The sequence below is a fragment of the Asterias rubens genome, unplaced genomic scaffold (assembly GCF_902459465.1).
Source record: "Asterias rubens unplaced genomic scaffold, eAstRub1.3, whole genome shotgun sequence".
Lineage (NCBI taxonomy): Eukaryota > Metazoa > Echinodermata > Asteroidea > Forcipulatida > Asteriidae > Asterias > Asterias rubens.
The window spans coordinates 28,429-50,595 of NW_022985739.1; the positions used below are offsets into that span (position 1 = coordinate 28,429).

Here is a 22,167-nt window from a genome sequence, read left to right on the forward strand (position 1 = left end):
TAGTGCGGGTCACCTACACACCATGCTGGAAAGCAGAAAAAAAAAAATCAAAAAGTAAAAGATGCAAACATTTTTTTTAAATGAGGCAACCCTAATTATAAAAAGAAAATGGCACTCCCAGTTCAATAATGTAAATTTTGGGTTGCATAATTTGGCAGACATTGCTGACAATCTAGTGTACATTTATGAGGTTTAAGTTTTTTTCAGTTCCAAAATTGATTTAGATGTATACCGATTTTAGTTATGTTTCACTGCTAAGCTGCATACATGTACAGTATGAGCTTGTGTGAAACGACACTCGGCATGATTACCAGGGTCCGGGGCGATGCATGCACAAACCATGAATTTTCTTTTCTCCGTGCACAAACTACACGTCATCAGCCCAGTGGAGAAAAGTTATCCATCGAAATGATGTCAGCGGCACAAATTGAAAACTAGTTATATTGCATTTAGGGGGACATGTCCCCCCAACTTTGGAGGGTTTGTCCCCCATGTTTTTGACAAGCTCAACTACACTGTGTCCCGCTATGGGCATCAATCCTGGGAGAAACATATGGCACCACTTTCTATAGGGTGGGGCACACTTTATCAAATATCCCCCTATACAAAATTGGCCCAAGATTGCACCACAGAGCATCTACCCCACGCCGTAAAGCTTAACACCCGAATGCTGTACACTTTACCGATTCGTGGCATCATCCTGAAATTTAATTTGAATTAAATGACGACACTCAGCTATACATCACATATAAATCTTCTCAAGAAAACGCCAATGCATCTATTGCAAGCATTCAAGAGATTCGACGTTGGACACAACAAAACTTCCTGAAGTTAAATGATGATAAGACAGAGTTCCTTCTATTTGGGTCACGTCAACAGTTAACAAAGGTTTCAGTGCCAGACATTTCCATCAGTGATGCTCGGATAGCTCCCTCGCTGAAATCTCGGAACTTAGGGATTATTTTGATTCATCGATGACACTTCAGCCACACATCAACAACATTGTTCGTCTATCATCATATCACATCAGGAATATAGGTAAGATTCTCAAGTACTTGGACAAAAGTGCCACTTAAAAGGTCATTCATGCATTTGTTACTTCTCGTCTTGACAACGGCAATGCTCTTAGCTCTACAGTCTTCCAAACAACCAGATTTACTGACTTCAACGGCTCCAAAAAAACTGCTGCCCGCATTGTGACACTGTCTAGAAAATCCTGTTCTATCACCCCCATTCTAAAACAACTACACTGGCTCCCTATCTCTCAACGAATCATCTTCAAGCTGATGCTCATTGTCCACAAAGCTCTTAATGGCAAGGCTCCCCACTATATTTCTGAACTGCTTCAAGTTTACACTCCATCAAGGAATCTTCGATCAAATTCCATGCTTCTTCCCATTGAACCCAAGTCTCGACACACATTGGTGTATCAGTTGTCGAAAAACAACTTGCATCTCTAAATCCGACCAAAGCGTGCGGGCCAGATGAGCTACCACCTAGGCTGTTGAAAACTGTTGCACACAAACTTGCACCTTCTCTCCACCCAGGCTTTTGAAAACTGTTGCACACAAACTTGCACCTTCTCTAACATTTTTGTTCCAACAATCAAACAACCTTGGCATTGTCCCCTCCCAATGGAAACAAACTCTTGTAACTGGTATCTACAAGAAGGGACCTAAATCACAACCATGCAACTATCGTCCAATTTCTCTTACCTGTATCTGCAGCAAGGTTATGGAACATATAATTCTCAGCCACGTCGCAAAACACATAAACATGAACAACATCCTCATCGACTCTCAGCATGGTTTCGAGAACGCCTATCCACTGTTACGCAACTTATCACATCCACGCATGACTGGGCTTCTACACATACACATCGTGGCCAGACCGATGTCATACTACTTGATTTCAGCAAGGCGTTCGACAAAGTTCCACATCTACGATTTTCTGTCAAGCTTGATCACTATGGTATCAGAGGCTCTACACTAGATTGGATTCGTTCGTTTCTAGACAATCGGATCCAGGCTGTATCTGTGAATGGAACCCACTCATCATGGGGGAGGGTTTCATCTGGAGTACCCCAAGGCTCAGTCCTAGGTCCGGCTTTGTTTCTACTATATATTAACGACATCTAAGACCAGGTCCAGTCAAAGATGAGATTATTTGCTGATGATAGCATCCTCTACCGTGAAATAGAGCAACCAGAAGATCATTCAATTCTCCAGAAAGATCTCGAGGCACTTGCTGATTGGTCATCCACCTGGTTAATGCATTTCAACATAAAGAAACTGTGCCATTCTGTCAATAACCAAGGGAAAACCCTCACAACACCAGAACATCATTTTTGGTGAAGCACTTGAAAGGGTGAGTCAGCATGATTACCTTGGAGTAGCTATCTCACACGATCTCCGCTGGGATGCCCACTGCCAGAAGATCAGACAGAAGGCCAACCGCACATTAGGACTGCTCCGTCGCACACTTTCACCATGACATCAAGGTGTCAAGGCAAAAGCCTACCAAACGCTCGTCCGCCCACAACTTGAGTATGCTGCCCAGGTATGGAACCCATACACCCTGGATGGAGTCAACCGCCTAGAGCAGGTTCAAAGAGCTGCAGCTTGCTTTGTCTTTGGTGATTACCGCAGAACAACATCGGTCACGCCCCTTATTACTACCTTGGGCTGGGATCCACTTCATAACAGACGACTACTTTTCCAAACGACAATGTTCCATAAAATCCATCATGGACTTGTCAATATCCAGTTTCCATCAATTATCCAACCAGCACATTACATTGGACGTCATGACCACCCATTGAAATATACAATTCCTGAAGCATCCATTGATCTATACAAGTTCTCCTTTATCCACGCACCGTGAAGATTTGGAACCAGTTGCCCACAGCTGCTGTCCTGGCTACATCACCCACCGCCTTCCAGGAAGCCGCCCTGCCTGCCATTAAAGTGATGAGGCTACCGGTTGGTTCCAAGCTCCTCTAATTCTCCTAGTCAAGCTTTTTAACCTGCACCCACGTTTTTTGTTGGATTTTGTCAACTTCTTGTGATTTTGTCTGCACTTTGTCTATTTTCTTTCTTCACTTGCACCTTACAGCTGTGACGCCACGCTGCACCCATCCCAGTTAAGCCAAATTTGTGCTGCAAAGGGATCACACTACTCAAGACTCAAGACAGCTCTTTTCTTCAGCTGCGCCCACATCTGGAACTCTCTACCACTTAATCTTCGATCTTGTCTTTGTACGACGAAATTCAAATCTCTTCTCAAAACTTATCTTATGTCACAGGTTTTCAAGGACTAATTTTTGTTGTGTCTGTTTGTCTTTGTTTTGTTTTTGGTTTTACTGCGCCTTGAACACCCAGCAGGGTGAATATGTGCGCATTACAAGCCTTAATTGTTATTATTATTATTATTAATAAATTACCAATAGCAAAAACAAATGGTGCATCAAAACTTGAAAAAGGCCTTAAATTCCAACTTCTGAAAGGTAGTCACATCATCCCTCAGAATCCCTAGATTGCACCAGAGAGCATCTATGACCTGAAATTTTCCCTGACCTCCACGCCGTAAATGTTTCGACTTCTGATGTGTCCCCCCCCCCCCCTTTCAAGACAGATTGACGCCCATGACTCAAATAATATGTAAGATACAATTATTGTCTACATTATTTGGGGATTTGAAAAAAGTGCAAAAATTGTTATCTTCAATGGTTGATGGCAGGATTGTTTTGGTGAAAAAAAGTATATTGATCATCTGTGACACCAAAGTTTCTGGAGTAAAATCATCTTTAAATATTAAAATCAATCAACTGTTTTGTGGTTTTGTTTCCCAAGCAAGATTTTATGTGAAGAACTTGATTCATTATATTTTTATTCTTCCCACTTGACAAGTACTTGACTAAAAGCTGTGAATAATTGAAGGGATAATCAGATACAGCAAAGTATGGGGATTACATTTTGAGGCTAGATTGACCTCATACAAACATGTATGTAATGTTCCCATAAATCTACAGGCTTATGTAACCTCATGCATAAGTCAAGTATAGGGTGGTGTTACCTGTTTGTCAAATGCATGATCAACTTTGAAAAAGAGTATGAAGCTACAACTATGAAGACTGTGTGATTGAAATTGACACATACTTAGACACAGCTTTGTCATCTCACAACGTTTTGAATATATTCAATCTGACCCACACCTCATGTGCAAAATTAATGACACCTCATGTGCAAAATGTAGTTCAAAGATGTCATTATTGTACTAGAGTTTGTGGGAAATATGTACATTTTCATTTGCATAGCTTTTATTAACAGCATCAGCTTCACTCTTCATTTCTATCATGCATTGTCAAACGTACCTAAGTATTCATTACTTCCTGTCCATGTACAATGTACATGTATGTCTTACAATATGTTTGTGTTCTTTGTTCTTTTTTTTTTATAATAGGCGGGAAAAAGTATTTGAAGTGTTTATACGCAGAATCAAATAAGTCACAGCCTCTGAAAACTGTTATATTGACAAAAAGGAGCTTTGGATACACCTGATCATCAGTTGGGCGTCCACACTGTGGTCCACAAACCCAACAAATTTGGTCAGCATGGCTTCTTTTCAATGTACAGGTGACCAGCATTACTGTACACTTGGCATAGCGTGCTTCTTTTGAAGTGGCACACCTGGCATCTTCTAAAGGTACAGGTGACACCACCATTAATGGGCAATGAAGCCCATATTCATTATTTGGCACACCGTGCATCTTTTCCTTTTGGGTACACTCACACCAACCGTTCTTCGGCACCAAGCCCAAATTATTTAATTAGCAAATGACAAACATCTGTGTGTACACCTGAACCATAATAAATAGGCACACAGATGGGATGCAATGTGTCATGGCCGAGCGGTTAAGAGTACCGGATTCAAGCCCTGGTGTTTGATCAGCAGGGTGTGGGTTCCAATCCCGGTCGTCACACATATGCTATATAAAATTGGGGAGGTAGTGCTTTCTGCTCTACCGGCCAGGCTTCGGACTGAGGATACCCAAGCCTACATCCGTATGGACTGTAAAAGGGGTAACCCTGTTTCAGCCCTAGGAGTAGGTGGCAACCGCCTCTGGACAAAAATAATTGTAGCCCACACCTTGAAGTAGCCTTCAGGCCTTGTGTGTCTGGCGACTTGCATAGAAAAAAAATGAAACAATTATTGGAACTAGTCATATACCGACAATGAGGTTAACCCCTCAAACAATTAAGTTGTGCAATTCCACCTTGGCACATGTAATCAGAACTGGCCCCTGTGGTAACCTCAAAGTGCTATAACACATTTTATTGTTACAATATTAGATCTTAAAGGCAGTGGACACTATTGGTAATACTCAAAGTAATTATTAGCATAAAACCTTACTTGGTAACCGTAATGAAGAGTATAAATGATTGTGAGAAACGGCTTCCTCTGAAGTAAAACAGTTTTTGAGAAAGAAGCAACTTCTCACTAAAATATTTTACTTTGATTTTGAGACCTTAGAATTAGAATTTTAGGTCTCGAAATCAAGCATCTGAAAGCACACAACTTGTGCAACAAGGGCGTTAATTCTTCCATTATTCTCTCGCAATGACTGGAAATGTTTATAAACAAAACTTCAACAACTTTCAGTAAAACACATTAAACAAATCTACTCACCTAGAGTTGGTGGCATGTATGTGCTACAAGACTTCTTCGGTCGTTTAATTTCATACCTTTCACAAAACTGTTGACTATAAGATGCAACGCAGCAGTAGTACCTTGGCGAAACCTCTTTTTCTAAACAAAAATAAGCAAGAAAAACAAATTCATTAAGAGCAATTCAGTGACTAAAAATACTAGAAATACAAACCCTTCAAAAAGAGTATAACATTATGGTTTTTAATTTTCAATGTGTTAACTTGTGTTTGAGTGCTCTATCATTGAGTACATGTTCAAGTCCATGTCCTCGGTAATGTCCTGCATCCAACTACTTGAACTGAATCCAAGTTGTAACTCTAGCGAGAAAGAAAACCAAATCTCGGTCATATGAAGTGATGACCAAAACTGGCAAAATGAACCAAAGAAATCGCAGAGATCTCTGCAGCACCAAGTGGATTACAGTCCAATCAACCCAATCATTGACACCAATGTATCAAAGAAGGAAACAACCATTAAAGCGAATATAGAACTATTACAAGACGCAGGACAACCAGAACCTTTGGTCACAACAAGTTTAGGACGCACAGTGAAACAACCCTCACATCTCATTGACTTTGTAACCTACTTAAAGATACAGACTTGAGAAAAGAACAAATGTCAGAAAGTAGATTTGAAAAGGCTATGTGAGACACATCATTATTTTGAAAACTGAACCCATGGAGCTACAATATTCTATTGAATGAAAAATATTTGAATTCAATCTTCTCTACAGAATCGTTTATTTCTTGATTGGAGGAAAGATGTGATCTTGTCTAGCTACTAGGAGCAAGTTCGATCAACGACCATAGTTAACCATAGTTCGACTAACTCTGATCGAACCCGCATTAGTCAACGATAGTTAAACCAGTCTAGTCGACTATTCGCGACCATCCACTCGAGGCTGGTCGAGCTTGGTCGCATCGTTGGTTACCAATAGCAATTTGTCATATCACAGTGTGCTGCAGGCAGAGAGGACCAGTTATTCTTAAAATAGCTGAAAAGAAGTGAGTATGGACTTTTTATGTGTTCAGGCATAGAGCTATGGTTCACGGTCATCTTTTTCTCACACGGTCGCTAGAAAACGACTAGAGTCAGTCGCACGCATATTTCAGCGTGCATGCGCTTCGTACGTCACGAACTAACCACTAGTCGACGATTGTACTCTGATCGAACTTGCTCTAGTTCCAGATTACCACAGTCTTCATATATGTTATTATTGTTACTTGCACACTGGTGGAGTTTATGACAATACGATTTGATTAGATTATTAGATTATAGATTATAATTCTTTATTGTCCGCATAACATATACAGATAATTGTTTTCCATTGGCAATTGGAGACATTAAAAAATTATTATTATTATTATTATAATAAACATGTTCATAAAACCGAACAATAAAATGTAAAGCACAATACAAAACCACGAAAAAATTGTTTATTGCTAAAATTACAGCGAATGATTGGAATAGATTACTGACAATACTTACAAGTTACTTTAAAATTATACAAAACATTTGTGGTACAGTTAAAAAATAAGTAATTACCGTTTGACTAAAGAATTAAAAAGATGAATTGAATTGGGAACAAAGGATTGTCGAAAACGAAGTGATTTTGTTTGTGGTGGATGGAGTCTAATACCAGAGCGATTAAAAACAAAGCAATTAAAAAGTGGGTGGGTCGGGTCCTTCATTGCTGTACTTAACTTGGCAACCATTTTTGTTTCAAATTCTATATCCAAGGATGGCAAGATTAAACCTATGATCCGCTGAGCATTTTTCTTTACCCTGTCAAATTTCTTCTTACTCTGCTGTGAAAGTAAACCGTATGTACATATTAAGTTAAAAGTTAAAACACTCTGTATCAAGGACTGATAAAATAAACGCAAGATAGATCGGTCTACATGAAATTTCTTCAGTTTTCTCAAAAAGTACAAACGTTGGTTAGCTTTACTGTATATCGTTTCAGTATTCCTATTCCAGTTCAGTTGATCATCCACTACAGTTCCAAGATACTTATATTCATTGACTCTTTCTACAATGCAGTTATTGATAGTGAGAGGGTCATGTGTCTCAGCACCTCGTCGAAAATCAAAAATCATCTCCTTAGTTTTCTGTACATTTATTGAGAGATAGTGACGATTACACCAGTCAATAAAATTCATGACCTCTGTTACATACTCGGTAGAGTCATTTTTCAAGTACCCAGTAATTACCGTGTCATCTGCATATTTAATGATGCTGCAATTTGAGCTGGAACATAAACAGTCACTGGTATATAACAAAAATAACAAAGGAGAGATGACACATCCTTGAGGAACACCAGTATTGATATATTTTACATCAGAACAAACACCTCCTACTTTGACCCACTGTGGCCTATCTCTTAAAAATCCATGTATCCATCGCACAATTTGGGGTGAGATATTCATTTGTAATAATTTCTGCGCAAGGATATGAGGTTGTATTGTGTTAAAAGCACTGGAGAAATCAATAAACAGAGACCTGACGTATGTTCGGGGTGAGTCCAGGTGATTGTAAAGTTTGTGAAGATAGACAAGCACTGCATCGTCAACTCCCCTACTTTGCCTGTATGCAAATTGAAGATTATCAAGAAATGAGCTAGCCTGGCTAGTGAGAAACCTTGTGATCAATCTTTCCAAGCATTTCATGATATTGGATGTTAATGCAATCGGATGATAATCATTTAACACAGTAGCCTTCTTTTGCTTTGGCACTGGGACTATCATTGAAATTTTCCAATTTTTGGGGATAGAACCTTCATCTAATGTCATTTGAAAAATTGATGTGAGTACATTGGCAAGTTGATGGCTACATGACTTTAAAATTCTGTTACTAATACCATCAGGTCCAACAGCTTTATTTAACTTCAGACCTGAGAAGACATTCCTAACATCAGCTTCATTAACGGTAACATTGTCAGTTAGTGAAACATTTGCTAATGTCTCTGCAGTAAAATCGCGAATATCAAATCAACAGTAAAAATTGTTCAGTTCATCTGTGAAGTCCTTGATAACCCAGATAATATTTCCATGTGAGTTATTTCTATTGTTGATAGTATTTACATTATAAACCACAAGGGAAACTGACTGGGTACATTTTATAAATGATTTTGGGTTGAACAAAGAAAAATTGACTAAGCGAGTGGGACTCGAACCAACGACCTCCAGATTAACTTGGCAGTTCCCTCTTTGTCAATATCTCTGTTGTCAATATCTTTGTTTGGGGTGCCAGTCAGAAACAAATACAACCGTTAACTGCCGTGTATCAAACCCAAATTATGATACAACCTGGGAAGGGGCAGCCAGGGGATATACATGTAGTCAGAGGCAAATACTATTACAAGGTCAATCATTCAAAGTGGTATGAAAACCTTTAAATATATAACTGTAAGAAGGCTTACGTTTCAAAAGTCAACCTCTTTTCTTTTTTTATTGTTAAACAATCTGCATGTTAACACAGAGACCATTGGTGATTGTCCTTGGAAGCCCGTATGTAACGTAAATGATGAGTTTAATACAATAATGAGGGTAATAACTTTATTAAATTTCCAGATCACATTATTAGATTGTGTTTAATACTACTGACACCAGATTTCAAAGAAAGGGAATACTATCTTCCTGCTTGAATTGTTGAAGCAATGCATTCTTGCTGCCAGATTATCAAAATTAAGATACTTTGTCAATTTGTTTGAATAAATTGCATCAAATTGTCACAGTTTGTAATACGTGTAGAACATTTTTACTTACCAATCCAAGTGTTATATCTGTCCTGTAAAGTACCACTGCCAGAGGTAAAGAATGGGTTGAATGAAAAGCGCTCAGAAACAGCCCCAAAGAAAACGTCATTTGGAAACTGCATTAATGCTTCCAAATTGTCATAGCAACATAGTAATCCTGGCGAATCACTTGCCAAGAATGTACGATAATAGCAATCTGTAGTGTAATAAGGAGAAAAGCAATGTACATGTTATATAATACACTTTACTTACAATGTACCTCAATTTCAAACCATGGGCATGATTTGTATAAAACAAAAGGCTCACAGAATTCTTTTAATTAAGGGTTCTCCACTCAAAAACTTTTCTCTTAATTTATATCAACTTGCAGAAATAAAATTACATTATTGTTTTACACTAATTTAATTCTAGCATTGTTACTCCCCAATGAAAAAGTTGCTAATAACACACAAAAAACATGCTTCTTTAAGCTAAGTTTGTAAGTTTATCAGCTACTCATACCTTTTGGTAATAAGGGCCAACTAAAGGAAACAGCTTCATCAATACCCAGATCAGTCAAATTTAACAACTCGTATCTACTATCAAGCATAGCTTGATTGTGACTACATGGACAGTCATCAGTAGGCATCCAAGTTGATGGGTCTGGCTGAACAGCTTGCCATTGGTTACATTCTTGTTCAGGATTGACATAGGTATCTGAGTTGGAATCCAATCTGTATGCCCAGATACCTAACTGGTTAGTGTTACCAAGATACATGTCTGGTCTCTTATGGATGTCAATTGAGTCTTGTGGATCAGGATCATTGATGTACGTGCTTTCTCCATTAGGGCATTTGTATCCAATCACAACATCTTGAAATGGAAGCACATTAAAGTCCCAAAGCATGTGCCCAACTTCATATTGGAATATAGTGTATCCCTGGCGACCATTAGTTGCAACAGTTGCTTGAAACGTATTGGTCAAGTTCTGCAAATTGAAAAGAAATTCAAGTCCTTTTATATTATAAAAATAACAGTGATGCTCACCAAACTGTGTTCTTGTACCCGAGCGCTGAACCTTGACATTGATCTGTTGACTTGAACTCACCACCTTTACCTAGACCTTCAACCTTTAAATAATAAACAATCTCAAACTTTTCCCCAAGGGAAATCCCACCCAGTATACAAGACAAGTGCAAATGGCACTTCTAACTGGAGTTCTGATACTGAAACCATTAGGCTACAACTCACCATCATGACCTACCTCTAACCTTTTCACCTCCAAAACAACCCAAACTTTCTTTTCCCAAAGGGCAAATCCTTTGTCTGAAGTGCTCAGTACTGCTGGCTACTGTGATCCATGTACAATGTACATAATATCAGGTTTGGCAATGCCAGCAAGGGCATTGTATTTTAATGTGCAAATCTAGAAAGTGATTTTCATGCTGGGCATGATGAATAAAGAAATGAATTGAATTGAATTGAATTGAAGCTGGTATTGTCTGTTTGTTTTAGGCAGCCAGTGATGGATCTGCAACTGTTGTTGAGAGCATGGTCAACTATCTTTGCATGAGAGGACCTTTCCCAGACGGGCCATCCAGGCATACTCTGCAGCAGAGTGGCAAAGAGCGTGGATACATTGGCACCCCATGATGAGTTTGTAAGTTGTTTCTGGTTCTCACTTCACCTTTTACCTTGTTTATATAGACCGTATCGAACCATTCAAAAACCTGCCCTACAACATGGCGTGCTTGAGCGTGTGTGTGTAAACGCTTCGGCTGCGTGCTTCATTGATGTACGCGTTTAGACGCGCATACGGTTTGCCCCACAACGGTTTGCCCTGGCGACTTTCATAGCAACAAGGGGTTATTCAATACGGCCTATATGCTGCTTGTACAAGAGCGTCTGGTCCAGGGTGACACCGAGGTATACCGGGAAGATGCAGTGGACACCATTCCACATCGGGGGACAATTTCTTCCTAGCGTCACCATGTAAGTGTAACAGGATTACCTGGGTCTCGGTAGGATTTGCCTCGAGTTGGTTGACTGTGTAATAGGTTGTGAGGCTGTCTAGGGCTGATGTGAGGGTGGCCTCAATGTTATTCCAGATGGTGCTCCGGGCTGCAATCCCAAGGTCAGCATACATGAAACTTCTTGCCCTTGGTTGGTCATATTGGTGTAGATGTTGAATAGCACAGGAGCAAGGACCATTCCTTGGGGCAGGCCATTCCTTTGTTTCCTCCATCTGCTGCACTTTCCATTTGGTTTAATAAATAAGCGCCTGTTTTCTAGTAGCTGGTGTACCAATTTGGTGCGGTGAAAGTCATTTGTCATTTTGGCTACATGGATGACAATGAGGCAAAGTCACGAATCAAATGTGCCAAAATGACCATTATCTGTGCTAAATGGTCAATTGATAAGGAAATAAAAGGGTAGCGACGAGTTCTTACACGGCCGTTTAAAGCCGGCAGTGTCGAATTGCCGTGTATATATAGATTACGCACGCGCGCTTAGAAGTATATTACGCGATGTTACTAATAGCTATGAATTGCGTTCCGCGTGATAATTTTGCGCGCCTGACATGCAGAAGCCAGCCGGTTATAAACACCTTTCATTACCAACCGTTTAAACACCCCCACGTGACGCGCTCTCCACCAACAGGAGTAGATAAACTGTCTGGGGTATTTATGAATAATGATTTATTAACAAACTGATCAAGCTTCAGAACCATCAATGGTTTACACACAGATTTGTACCAGTAAGCACACAACACACAATTAACCCTCATCTCTTGAAAAAACCCTTGTTTGGGTATTTGCAAGACTGGGTTAAACTGTCTGGGGTATTTATGAATAATGATTTATTAACAAACTGATCAAGCTTCAGAACCATCAATGGTTTACACACAGATTTGTACCAGTAAGCACACAACACACAATTAACCCTCATCTCTTGAAAAAACCCTTGTTTGGGTATTTGCAAGACTGGGTTAAACAATGACTCCAGGTGGGTTCGAATCCTTGTGGTGACACTTGTGTCCTTGAGCAAGACACTTGACCATAAGCTTCTCTCCAGCCAGGGGTAAATGGGTACCTGTGAGGGCAGAGTTGGTTCTTGTGATTGATTAGCTTAGTGTGCTACATGCAGCACAGGCTGTACACTCCCCAGGGAGCTGAGATGGTTTAAGGAATGATTTAAGGCCCAGTGGCAGGGGTAATAACGTTGAAGCGCCATGAGCGTCACTGCGTCATGAACCTGACCGCTATATTAGAAGCCACTATTATTATTATTATTATTAACATCCTCCATGGAACTTAGGATGAATCACGCTTTTGTTTGCGCGATTTGGATGGTCGGGTTAAAGCTTGGAGAAGACCTGGGTAGCGGTATGCTTATTGTTGCATTGATAGTCACATCATTTGGAGGTGGAAGCGTGATGGTGTGGGGAGGCATATCCATGTTTGGGAAAATAAGACTTGTGGTGTTCGCTGGAAACCTGAACGGTACCAAGTACAGAGACGATATCCTACATGTCCTACAGCTGATAGCAGTCCCATACCTGCAGACTCTTGGACCCAAATTTTTGACTCCCATAAATGGCCGACCGTGTTAGTTCGCGACGTAAAAAAAAAAACGTGCAATTTTTAGTGATACTTGTGTGGATCATTATATTCTACTTTTTAAACATCTTTCTAACCATATGCATTTCATAACAAACGGTTTCAAACGCTTTTTACAGACCAACTCGTCCGCTCCAAGGCAACGCGTTCCTTTAATTACAGAATCAATTTGTTTGTTCACACAGTGACACAAAATTGCGACTTTGTCTCATTCTCACTATGTGGCCAAGTCAAGCAATATGTCATCATTACAAATAAAGTAGCATTTTAAAGAGGAACACTTCAGCTTTGCATTGATATATAAAACATATATAAAGAGAGCAAAAAATAATAACAAAACTTGAACAAAAAAGTCTGCTAACTTTTTGTGAGCAGTTTATTTTTTGAAATTTGTTGCCCGGGCGCCCGACGGTTTTGCCCGGGCGCCCGACGGTTTTGTCCGGCGCTACATTTTTTTTACGGGCGCATTTGGCATTTTGAGAAATTTTGACGGACACAACAGAGTGTGAAGGACCCTGTGTGACGTCACAATACAGGCGCATTTTGTTCCCTACACATTTATGTGAATGAAATGGTTTAGTTAGAGCACACAAAGTATACTAATTGTGCGTTTTTATTTCTCACAAAATGAGTGCACAAAATAAATTTCTTGCAAATGAAATGACTTAGAGCAAAATGATTGTCATAATAATAATGAGAACTTATAATGTATGTAGCGCCATTAACAAGACACTTAAAGACAGGTGTTAAACTTTGGGGATCAGGTTGGCCCAGTGGTTTCTTTCAAATCTGTGGTCCCAAGTTTTAGTCCAAACTTGGACCTGGAGACTTGCATTTGAATTTGTCTTCTCAGTTCCTACCTGACATGCGTGAACAAGGCATATGTCTTCAAAGTTGGGCTCTTCTTCCCACATCTAAATTTATTCATTTCTTGTTGTTTTCCTCATCACCATGACCCTCTTATTGTCATTTGCACTTTTGTATGTGTAATCCAATTTCATAGTAACCCTTACTCACATTAGATGAAGAGCTTGAAAACACCTTATACCAAGTTATGACCAGCATCCATTCCGCACGAAAGTTTGAGACTTGTAGATCATTTATTATTTCATCTGTTCTATTCAAAACTGCCAACTGGTTTAGATCTGCTCCAAATCTTTGATAAACCTGTTAAGAAAACAGCACAATGGTCAAAAGTCCATGGATTATTAAGATTGTAATGAAATGGGAGGATGAGCAGACACATATTAAAACCCCTTTATCATGGAAGTTGATATGTGTCTTTTTAGATAATTGTTATACATTTTACATGTTTTATTTAAAGACAGTGGACACTATTGGTAATTGTCAAAGACTAGCCTTCACAGTTGGTGTATCTCATCATATGCATAAAATAACAAACCTGTGAAAATTTGAGCTCAATCGGTCATCGAAGTTGCAAGATAATAAGGAAAGAAAAAAAACCCTTGCAACACGAAGTTGTGTGCGTTTGGATGGTTGATTTCGAGACCTCAAGTTCTAAATCTGAGGTCTCAAAATAAAATTTGTGGATTATTACTTCTTTCTCGAAAACTATGGCACTGTAGAGGGAGCCATTTCTCACAATGTTTTATACCATCAACCTCTCCCCATTACTCGTCACAAAGAAAGGTTTTATGCCAATATTTATTTTGCGTAACTACCAATAGTGTCCACTGCCTTTAAGCCGTGTTAGCATTGGACTTATTTTGGGTATAAACTAACCGAGGAAATGGGTAACTTAGCCATTTTAAATCCAGTGCAAACAGCTCAGGAAGTTTCCCAACCTGAGTGAGTAGTTTAACCGACCCAAGTCTGCCAGGTTAAATTGACCACATGTGTAGCTAGTTTTTAACCGAGCCAAAAAGTTCAGTGCAAACGCGAACTGGGTTAAAGCTGTCCCAGTAAACTAAGCCACATCCGTTCCCCGACCCGGCCGTCGCGCCACATGATTGTCGTGACAGTGCGACATTTGTTCTTTTCAAGGAACTACATTCACCTTTCCCTGCCTTACTGTTGTTTTGCACTTTTCACACCGATAGTGTCTGCCACACCTAGATGACATGTAGCTTGACTTTCAAATTAATCTTAACAGGAAACCATTGACTTTTTGATAATTGTTTTATGACCATTGACACAAACAATTGCCACTTGCTCAAAGTAGAAGCTAATTACAGTGCATCTTGGGTAATGTGATAGTCAAAATCTTACAGATTGCTGTGCAGAAGAGTTTGTATCGCCTCCTTGAGTGCTTTGAACTTCCCGGTGAATCATGGATCAACATATCAGATGGAGGGGTGCTTGTAAACTTGAGAAATGAGCTCCATTCAAAAACACACATTGATTCATGAGACTTGCCAAGGTCACTTTAAAAAAGTCTCAAACAGCCATCTGCCCCCACCCTCCCACGCACAAATAAAAAGTTATCAAAAAAGTCAAAAGCCCTAATATTTTAAATTATTGCCTTTCCGTGCTAAGCTGATTGGAGTGTCGTGGCCGAGCAGTTTGGACCACCGAATTCAAACTCTGGTGTCAGTTTCTGATCAGCAGAGTGTCGGTTCGAATCCCACTTGTGACATTTGTTGTCCTAAAGCAAGACACTTAACCATTGCTTCATCCTTCGGATGGGACATAAAGCAGTTGGACCCGTGTTATGTAACGCATGTAAAATAACCCATTGCACTTATCGAAAAAAGAGAAGGGGTTCGCCCTGGTGTTCCTTGCTGTGGCTTCTAAATGCGCCGTAGCACCTTGTAAACCCTTATAAGGTGCTACATAATTGGGTCTCAGAACTCATAACTTTCATTTTAAAACCTCTCTTTCTGTAAAAATGTATACTTAAGCGCCTTAGGTACCTCGTTGGTAGTATGTGGACTACATAAGACTTTGATGTTATTATTATCAAGTAAAGCCTAGCACTTGCAACCCTTATTTTTGGCTCACCTGATTCCAGATTTTCAAATTCAATTTTATTGTTTGTTTTTTCTTTTTAAATGCTATTGAAAATCTTGAATGCGCCATACTTGAATCTTGAATGCGTTTTTATATATAACTCTATGCTGTGCGTTATGCAGTGAAAGTGCGCATTTTAGGCGACGCGGCATTAATACACGTAAATCTAACTTACCCAACATGGTGAGCGTTGCATCAGTCGCCGCGTGTGGCGCGCGTGCAAGTGTTAAAATAATAATAATAATAACCTTACTTATAAAGCGCTTTTTACAAAAGCGATACAAAGCACTAACGAAATACTATAGCAACAAAACAAAAGATAAACTACATGCTTTACAGACAAAACAATGCAATTAACAATGATTCAATCTAGAGTAACTTAGGATAGAGGTGGGTTTTTAATAGGAAAGTCACTGTAGAGTCCTTTGTCAAGGGGATAATCACCAGAACAGATGAATGGAGCAGTGTTTTGTATAGGCCCCAACCAGCACGAAGCTACATGTAGAAAGCCATGCACTTGGAATAGTGCATATAGAAATGCCCGGATGGAGCAATATTGAAGCAATATTGCTCCATCCGGGAACTTTTACTGACACAATATTGCTGTCATCCGGGTACTTTTTACAAAAGCGTTCAATACGCTGATATGTTTTTGCCTCTGGAAGCCTGATATAATATATAAAAATAAAACATATTGGTAAAAAACTCTCTTGAATAATACCTGGTAATACACAGTACTGTCACATGAAAAGTTCACATCACTGTAAAATGGCGCAACAAAAACTCTGTCGTTGAGGCTTGCACCAAAAGTAGTTCCACTAGTGGGTCGTGGGTATGCATATTTCTCCTTTTCACCATTGTACATAACAATTAGCCCATTATCAGTGAACTGTAACAAAAAAGAACAATTAGGATATGTGAAGAAAAACAAATTGTTCAACACCTTTGTTGATATTTTTGGCATTGTATTTTAAGGGCAACAGAAATGAAGCAGGATAAAACAAAATACCCAATTTCATGACTCTGCTTACCGCCAAACTCTGTGCTACAATAGCTGTGTAGAATTCAGCATAGAATTCCTAGTAACGTAGAGTACACACGCTCACAAGCCAACATTCCCCACTAACCCGTGATTTAGGCTTGATGTAAGCACAGAATTGCCTGCTTGAGCAAGCACCGATTCTTTGCTTACAGTAAGCATGCAGAGCCATGACATTGGGCCTTGGCCTACAACAGACAAGCATGTAGTTAATCAATTTGAATAAATACAGAAATCTTACATAGATGTTTCGTTGGAGGCGACCACAAGCAGGGAATCTATAGGGTGGTATAAAGGTAGGAGAAACCAAATTCTTCAAGGCATCAACTGAGCAATCGTCTTGAAGATTACTGTCTCCATTGTCAGATCCAAAAGGCAGAAGATCTGTGGACAAGACAAACAAAAAGCCATGGGTGGGATGTTTAAAAGTCAATCAATGTTAAGGTTTCCAAGAAAACATTGGGAGCATTCAGATTTTCCACACATTTACATTAAAATCAAAAGAATTCATCTTCACTATTAAGTGAAGAAAGTACAAGTTCTCACAACTCTCACAAGTATAGTTCTCTAACAAAAACCAGCTAGTTATGAAAGCCACACATTGACTGGATTTAATCGGTTGCCCACCAAACAAAAATCAGTGAAAAGGAATCTGGAGCAGAATAAAAAAGAATTCAGTATATATAATGCATCCATCACATGTGAGATGAATTCTCAATGGCTGGAATGACAAAAAGGGACAGAAATGAAAAAGGGTGTGGAAGTCTTGAAATCCGGGAAGCAGGCCTTTACAACATCATGAATGAAAGTCTCATCTTAGCCCAAAATTAGCTTCTTGAATTACTGATTGAAGAATAATAAGATCCCTTGCCTCTGGAGAAAGGGCTCGCTGGGTAATAGCTAACCTCAAACCAGGAAAAGATCCATAAGAAGCCAAAAGTTTCCATCTTCTATGACGTCTATTCATCACCTGGTGACGTCATTGTGACATCATTACAGTAGTGTCTTCTACATGTTGTACTTGTGAATAATATAGTAAAGTTCGAAGACTGTCTCTGGACAATTTTTACTAGAGTATGGGTAATTGTTGAGATATGAGTTTTTTAAACCTGAAGTCATTGTCAAATTGGTTTATGAACTCTGTCAATTTTTAAGACCTCTCCGATGATGTACAAATGTATAAATTACTATGCAATTTTTAATGTAATGCACCCTTGAACAGGCTGGTCCTGGAGAGAGCGCAATAGAAAATCAATAAATCATTATTAATGTTATTATCATTTTCACCACCTTTCAATGCGGCTGTCAAAACTATGTGGTAACTAAGATTCCCAAAACGAACATGACAAATGATTCGCAAACGTGACACAGTTTTACAGCTCAACAACAATTAAGTTTATTTACACTAATTTAAAGAAAATCAATCATGAGTGTTACCGATATAGCACAGTATATTTGCCAACTTCAACTGTCCTACAATTTGGCTTGAAATATCTGTTCATACACTTCAATTACTTTTCGGTATCATTTCGACTTCAACAAATAAATCCAAATCTCAAATCGGCCAATAAATTTATTCACTGAAAAAAAATATTCAAAATAATTTCTCCATCAAAGTTAAACCCTTCACTCTAACTCTTTCAATGTTTAACACTGAGTTAATACGCAATTCAATATAGATACAGTTACATCAATATTCCACAAGTTATATTAACTTTCCTCAAAATAACCTGGAGGTTTCTCTTGTCACCGCAAAATCTTGCTTTGGTTTCACTTCCGTATACATGTAAAAGGGGCCAAGAAAAGGTTGTCACTCAGACTGCCCGGTCAACATGGGTCGCCAGTCATAGGCTCTCTCTTAACCTCGCACACGGTTCTGCCGATGTACTTCAGCGGGTTGTCTCAGACTGTTACCCGGTCTCTCCGACCATGGCCATTAGCTGGAGACGAACTCTGGAGGCTGAGCATTGCAAACGGAGGGGGTCTTCAAGAGACCGTTGGATATTAATTGCAGGCTGAATTTGGCACTGTATTTTGCCAAATCTAGAAAATCTAGGGATATTTTCACCCAATTCACCCATTGCTACTGGTCTGTCTGCCACACACTCACATTGGGCCTCAGCTCTCTCTCTCTCTCAAAATTGCTGCCTTCTCTTGGAAGATCAATTTGTGTACTAAATAAAAATGTACTGATTCGCCAGCAAATCACTCCAACATTCCTCACTTACAATAAAACACTTCAGCACATTCCCTACATTCCTGGAACTCAAGTAAGAACAGGGGTGTTTGTGCTAGCTAAAATTAGACAAAAGATGCACACATAACTCGGAAACTGAACAGAAATTTGTGACAATCATGACATCAACTTCATAATTTACAGGAACTTGCCTATATTTGTGGGGTGTCGTGGCCGAGCGGATAAAGAGCTCTGGTGCTTCTGTTCATCAGAGTGTGGGTTCGAGTTCGAGTCCCGGTCTTGACACTTGTGTCTCTGAGCAAGACACTTAACTATAATTGCTTCTCTCCACCCAGGGGTAAATGGGTACCTGTGAGGGCAGAGGTAGTTCTTGTGATTGATTTAGCCGAGTAGCGCATATTAATGTTGCACCAGGCTGCATACTCCCCACCAGGGAGTTGAAATGGTTTAAGGAGCTGGTTTAAGGCCCAGTGACCAGGGGTAATAATGGGAAGTGCTTTGGGATGCCCCCGGGTGTGAAAAGCGCTATATAAAAACGGGTTGTTATTATTATTATTATTAACAACCTAAAAAGTTTCAACATGATCGCACCAACAAAAAGTGCACCTTAAAATGCCATGTCACGTGACCCCAATTACGTCATTGATCTGAAATTTCACTTAATATGAATGCCTGCTAGACAGCAAACGTGTGTGTAAACTTTGAAACGATAATCAAAAACTTTACACCACACACATCTTCAAAAGGTCCATTTTGAGCTTTTTCAACCTGCCGCTAGAGGGCGCTCTTGTATCGTGACGTCATCTGTGTTTATAACTGCCAACCCTTGCTAGACTATACTCTACTACAAGAGGAATGCACTACACCATATAGATTAGATAGACAGACACTAACAGTTAACATTGCTGAAAGGAACTTCATAACTTTTGTCACTCTTGAATTAATAGGCACTAAGTCCGGTTTGGACCCGTTATGACCGCAAGTAGAGGTCTTGTGAGATCACGCACGCAAAATTAACTAAAGACCTAAATTTATCTCAAACAAATATTACAACAAAATTATCAAAATGTCTCGCTTTACTGCACTACAACTCTCTTCACAAACTGAGTTTTCCGATTCCAGCACCCGACGGTCAATGTCCTTTGTAGCGATGTGAAGCCAAGGAATGGCCGGGCTCAATCTGGAGATGGCAATGGATTCTGGAACTTCCCAGTAATCACCGGAATTGTGAATGAGAAGAAATATACGCCGGCTGTATTATTTGAGGTCATCCAGTTTACTCTGGGGAAAGGTCATTGGTTGTATTTCGTAGAGAAGAGCATCTTCTAATGGTTGATGGCATTATCTATTTTATCCCCAGAGTCCATTTTTACATGATTGGGAGGCCTAAACTACTTGATTGACGTCAGACTCCAGGGATTTCACTAGGGATGTTCTGAGTGGTTGGGATTTTACCAGCATGCCAACATTGGCGACGATGCGTTTCGGGGATAGAAGTTTGGTTACCAGTGTATCAGCAACTCACTGCCTCAACGATAGGGGTAAGAATGGCCGGGTGTGATAGAATCACCTTGGGTAGATTTTTTTTTAGGTCTTTCATTCTAGATACGTATTATTGATGGGATGTTTGGTAGCAGATGGAGGTGGATTTGTTCGGAGTGTGGTGCCACGTCATGTGTACTGCTGCCGCCATCTTTGTTGTTGCTGTGGGTGGGTCTTGACTTTGTTTATTTATCATCAGTCACTGGTCACTCAGATCACATTTTTGATGACCTTTGTTGTCACAACTACACTAGTTCAGTTACGATAACAAAACCCTCCTCCCGACGGGACGGGAGGAGGGTTACGTTATCGCAACTATGTCACAACAAGAACTTCCTGTAGATAAACAGTTTCTGACATGTCTGAGGACCTATTAGGCTATGATGAACACATTACGCATTTCAGTCACTCCACAAATTATGCATTAAAACCACCATTTTAAGGGTGGTTTTGTTAGTGCATAATTTCAATTTGGGGGTGTTAAAATAACCTACCCAGCTTGTCAATAGGAAGCGCCCTCCATCAAATGGAATTGGAAAAACGATATAAAAAAGTAATCTCGAAGAGAACACTACACTTACAGCTATTTGGCCATGGATGATGTCACAGTTCCTTCAATGGGCGCAAGAATGCTCCTTTCCAGACCAAAAAAGGATGTAAGAATAAATCTTCAGCAGTTCAGTCAGCAGTGCATGCAGTGTGGTCATCAGGCGCGGCGTATCCGTCGATTTTCAGTTTTACAAACATTCTAGTTGCGATAACGGCTACGCCGTCGGCAGGAGGGTTACGTTATCGCAACCCCTACTACAAACATTCAAGAGTCGGGCGATGCTGCATGCCGTTGCCGAATGCCTGGAACCTTGGGTTGTTCAAAAGATTATCGACAAAATCTCAACTCGAGCCATGACTACTGATCTGATGATTTTGTTGAAGTTTGACCATAGCTCCATGTGGTTTGACAGATAAGGTTTGACAGATCAACAAGCACGTGTAGACATTCATCCCGACGTGACCGTCGTGAGATGGATGTAGTCTGGTCCCCTGACCAAAGATTCCTTGACGTCTCTTGTTAAAAATCTTGGGTCAGGTATCATCTAGATAGGACATTGCGCTATGTTGCGTGCATAAACACGTGGCCGAACAATGGCGGCGCAATTCCTTCAAACGGTAAATTAATGAGTCTGTCATATCAGTTGAAGTTGTAAATTGAGAATAGAAATGAGGTGAAACATGACGATCGATAGTTTGATAAATATGAACAAGTTTCTGATTGAATGCAAATAAAGCAAATTAATGATACTTTACTTTTTTGTCAATCAAATTAATGCCCTATATTAATATGGGGCGCCGTCTG

General features: G+C 39.7%; 1 protein-coding gene across 1 annotated transcript in view; it reads right to left on the reverse strand.

The window, feature by feature from the left end:
* The window catches only part of LOC117306592 (mucin-4-like), a 28,767-nt gene extending 6,928 nt beyond the window's left edge, over window positions 1–21,839 (reverse strand). Inside the window, exons 1-8 of the mRNA XM_033791073.1 lie at window positions 21,395–21,839; window positions 17,316–17,458; window positions 16,757–16,924; window positions 14,083–14,232; window positions 9,968–10,433; window positions 9,477–9,662; window positions 5,689–5,808; window positions 7–25 (exon numbers count right to left, since the gene is read on the reverse strand). Of these exons, the coding sequence (XP_033646964.1) occupies window positions 7–25; window positions 5,689–5,808; window positions 9,477–9,662; window positions 9,968–10,433; window positions 14,083–14,232; window positions 16,757–16,900 (1,085 nt within the window). The 5' untranslated portion in view covers window positions 16,901–16,924; window positions 17,316–17,458; window positions 21,395–21,839. The remainder of the gene's footprint in view (window positions 1–6; window positions 26–5,688; window positions 5,809–9,476; window positions 9,663–9,967; window positions 10,434–14,082; window positions 14,233–16,756; window positions 16,925–17,315; window positions 17,459–21,394) is intronic.
* Window positions 21,840–22,167: the final 328 nt, after the last annotated feature.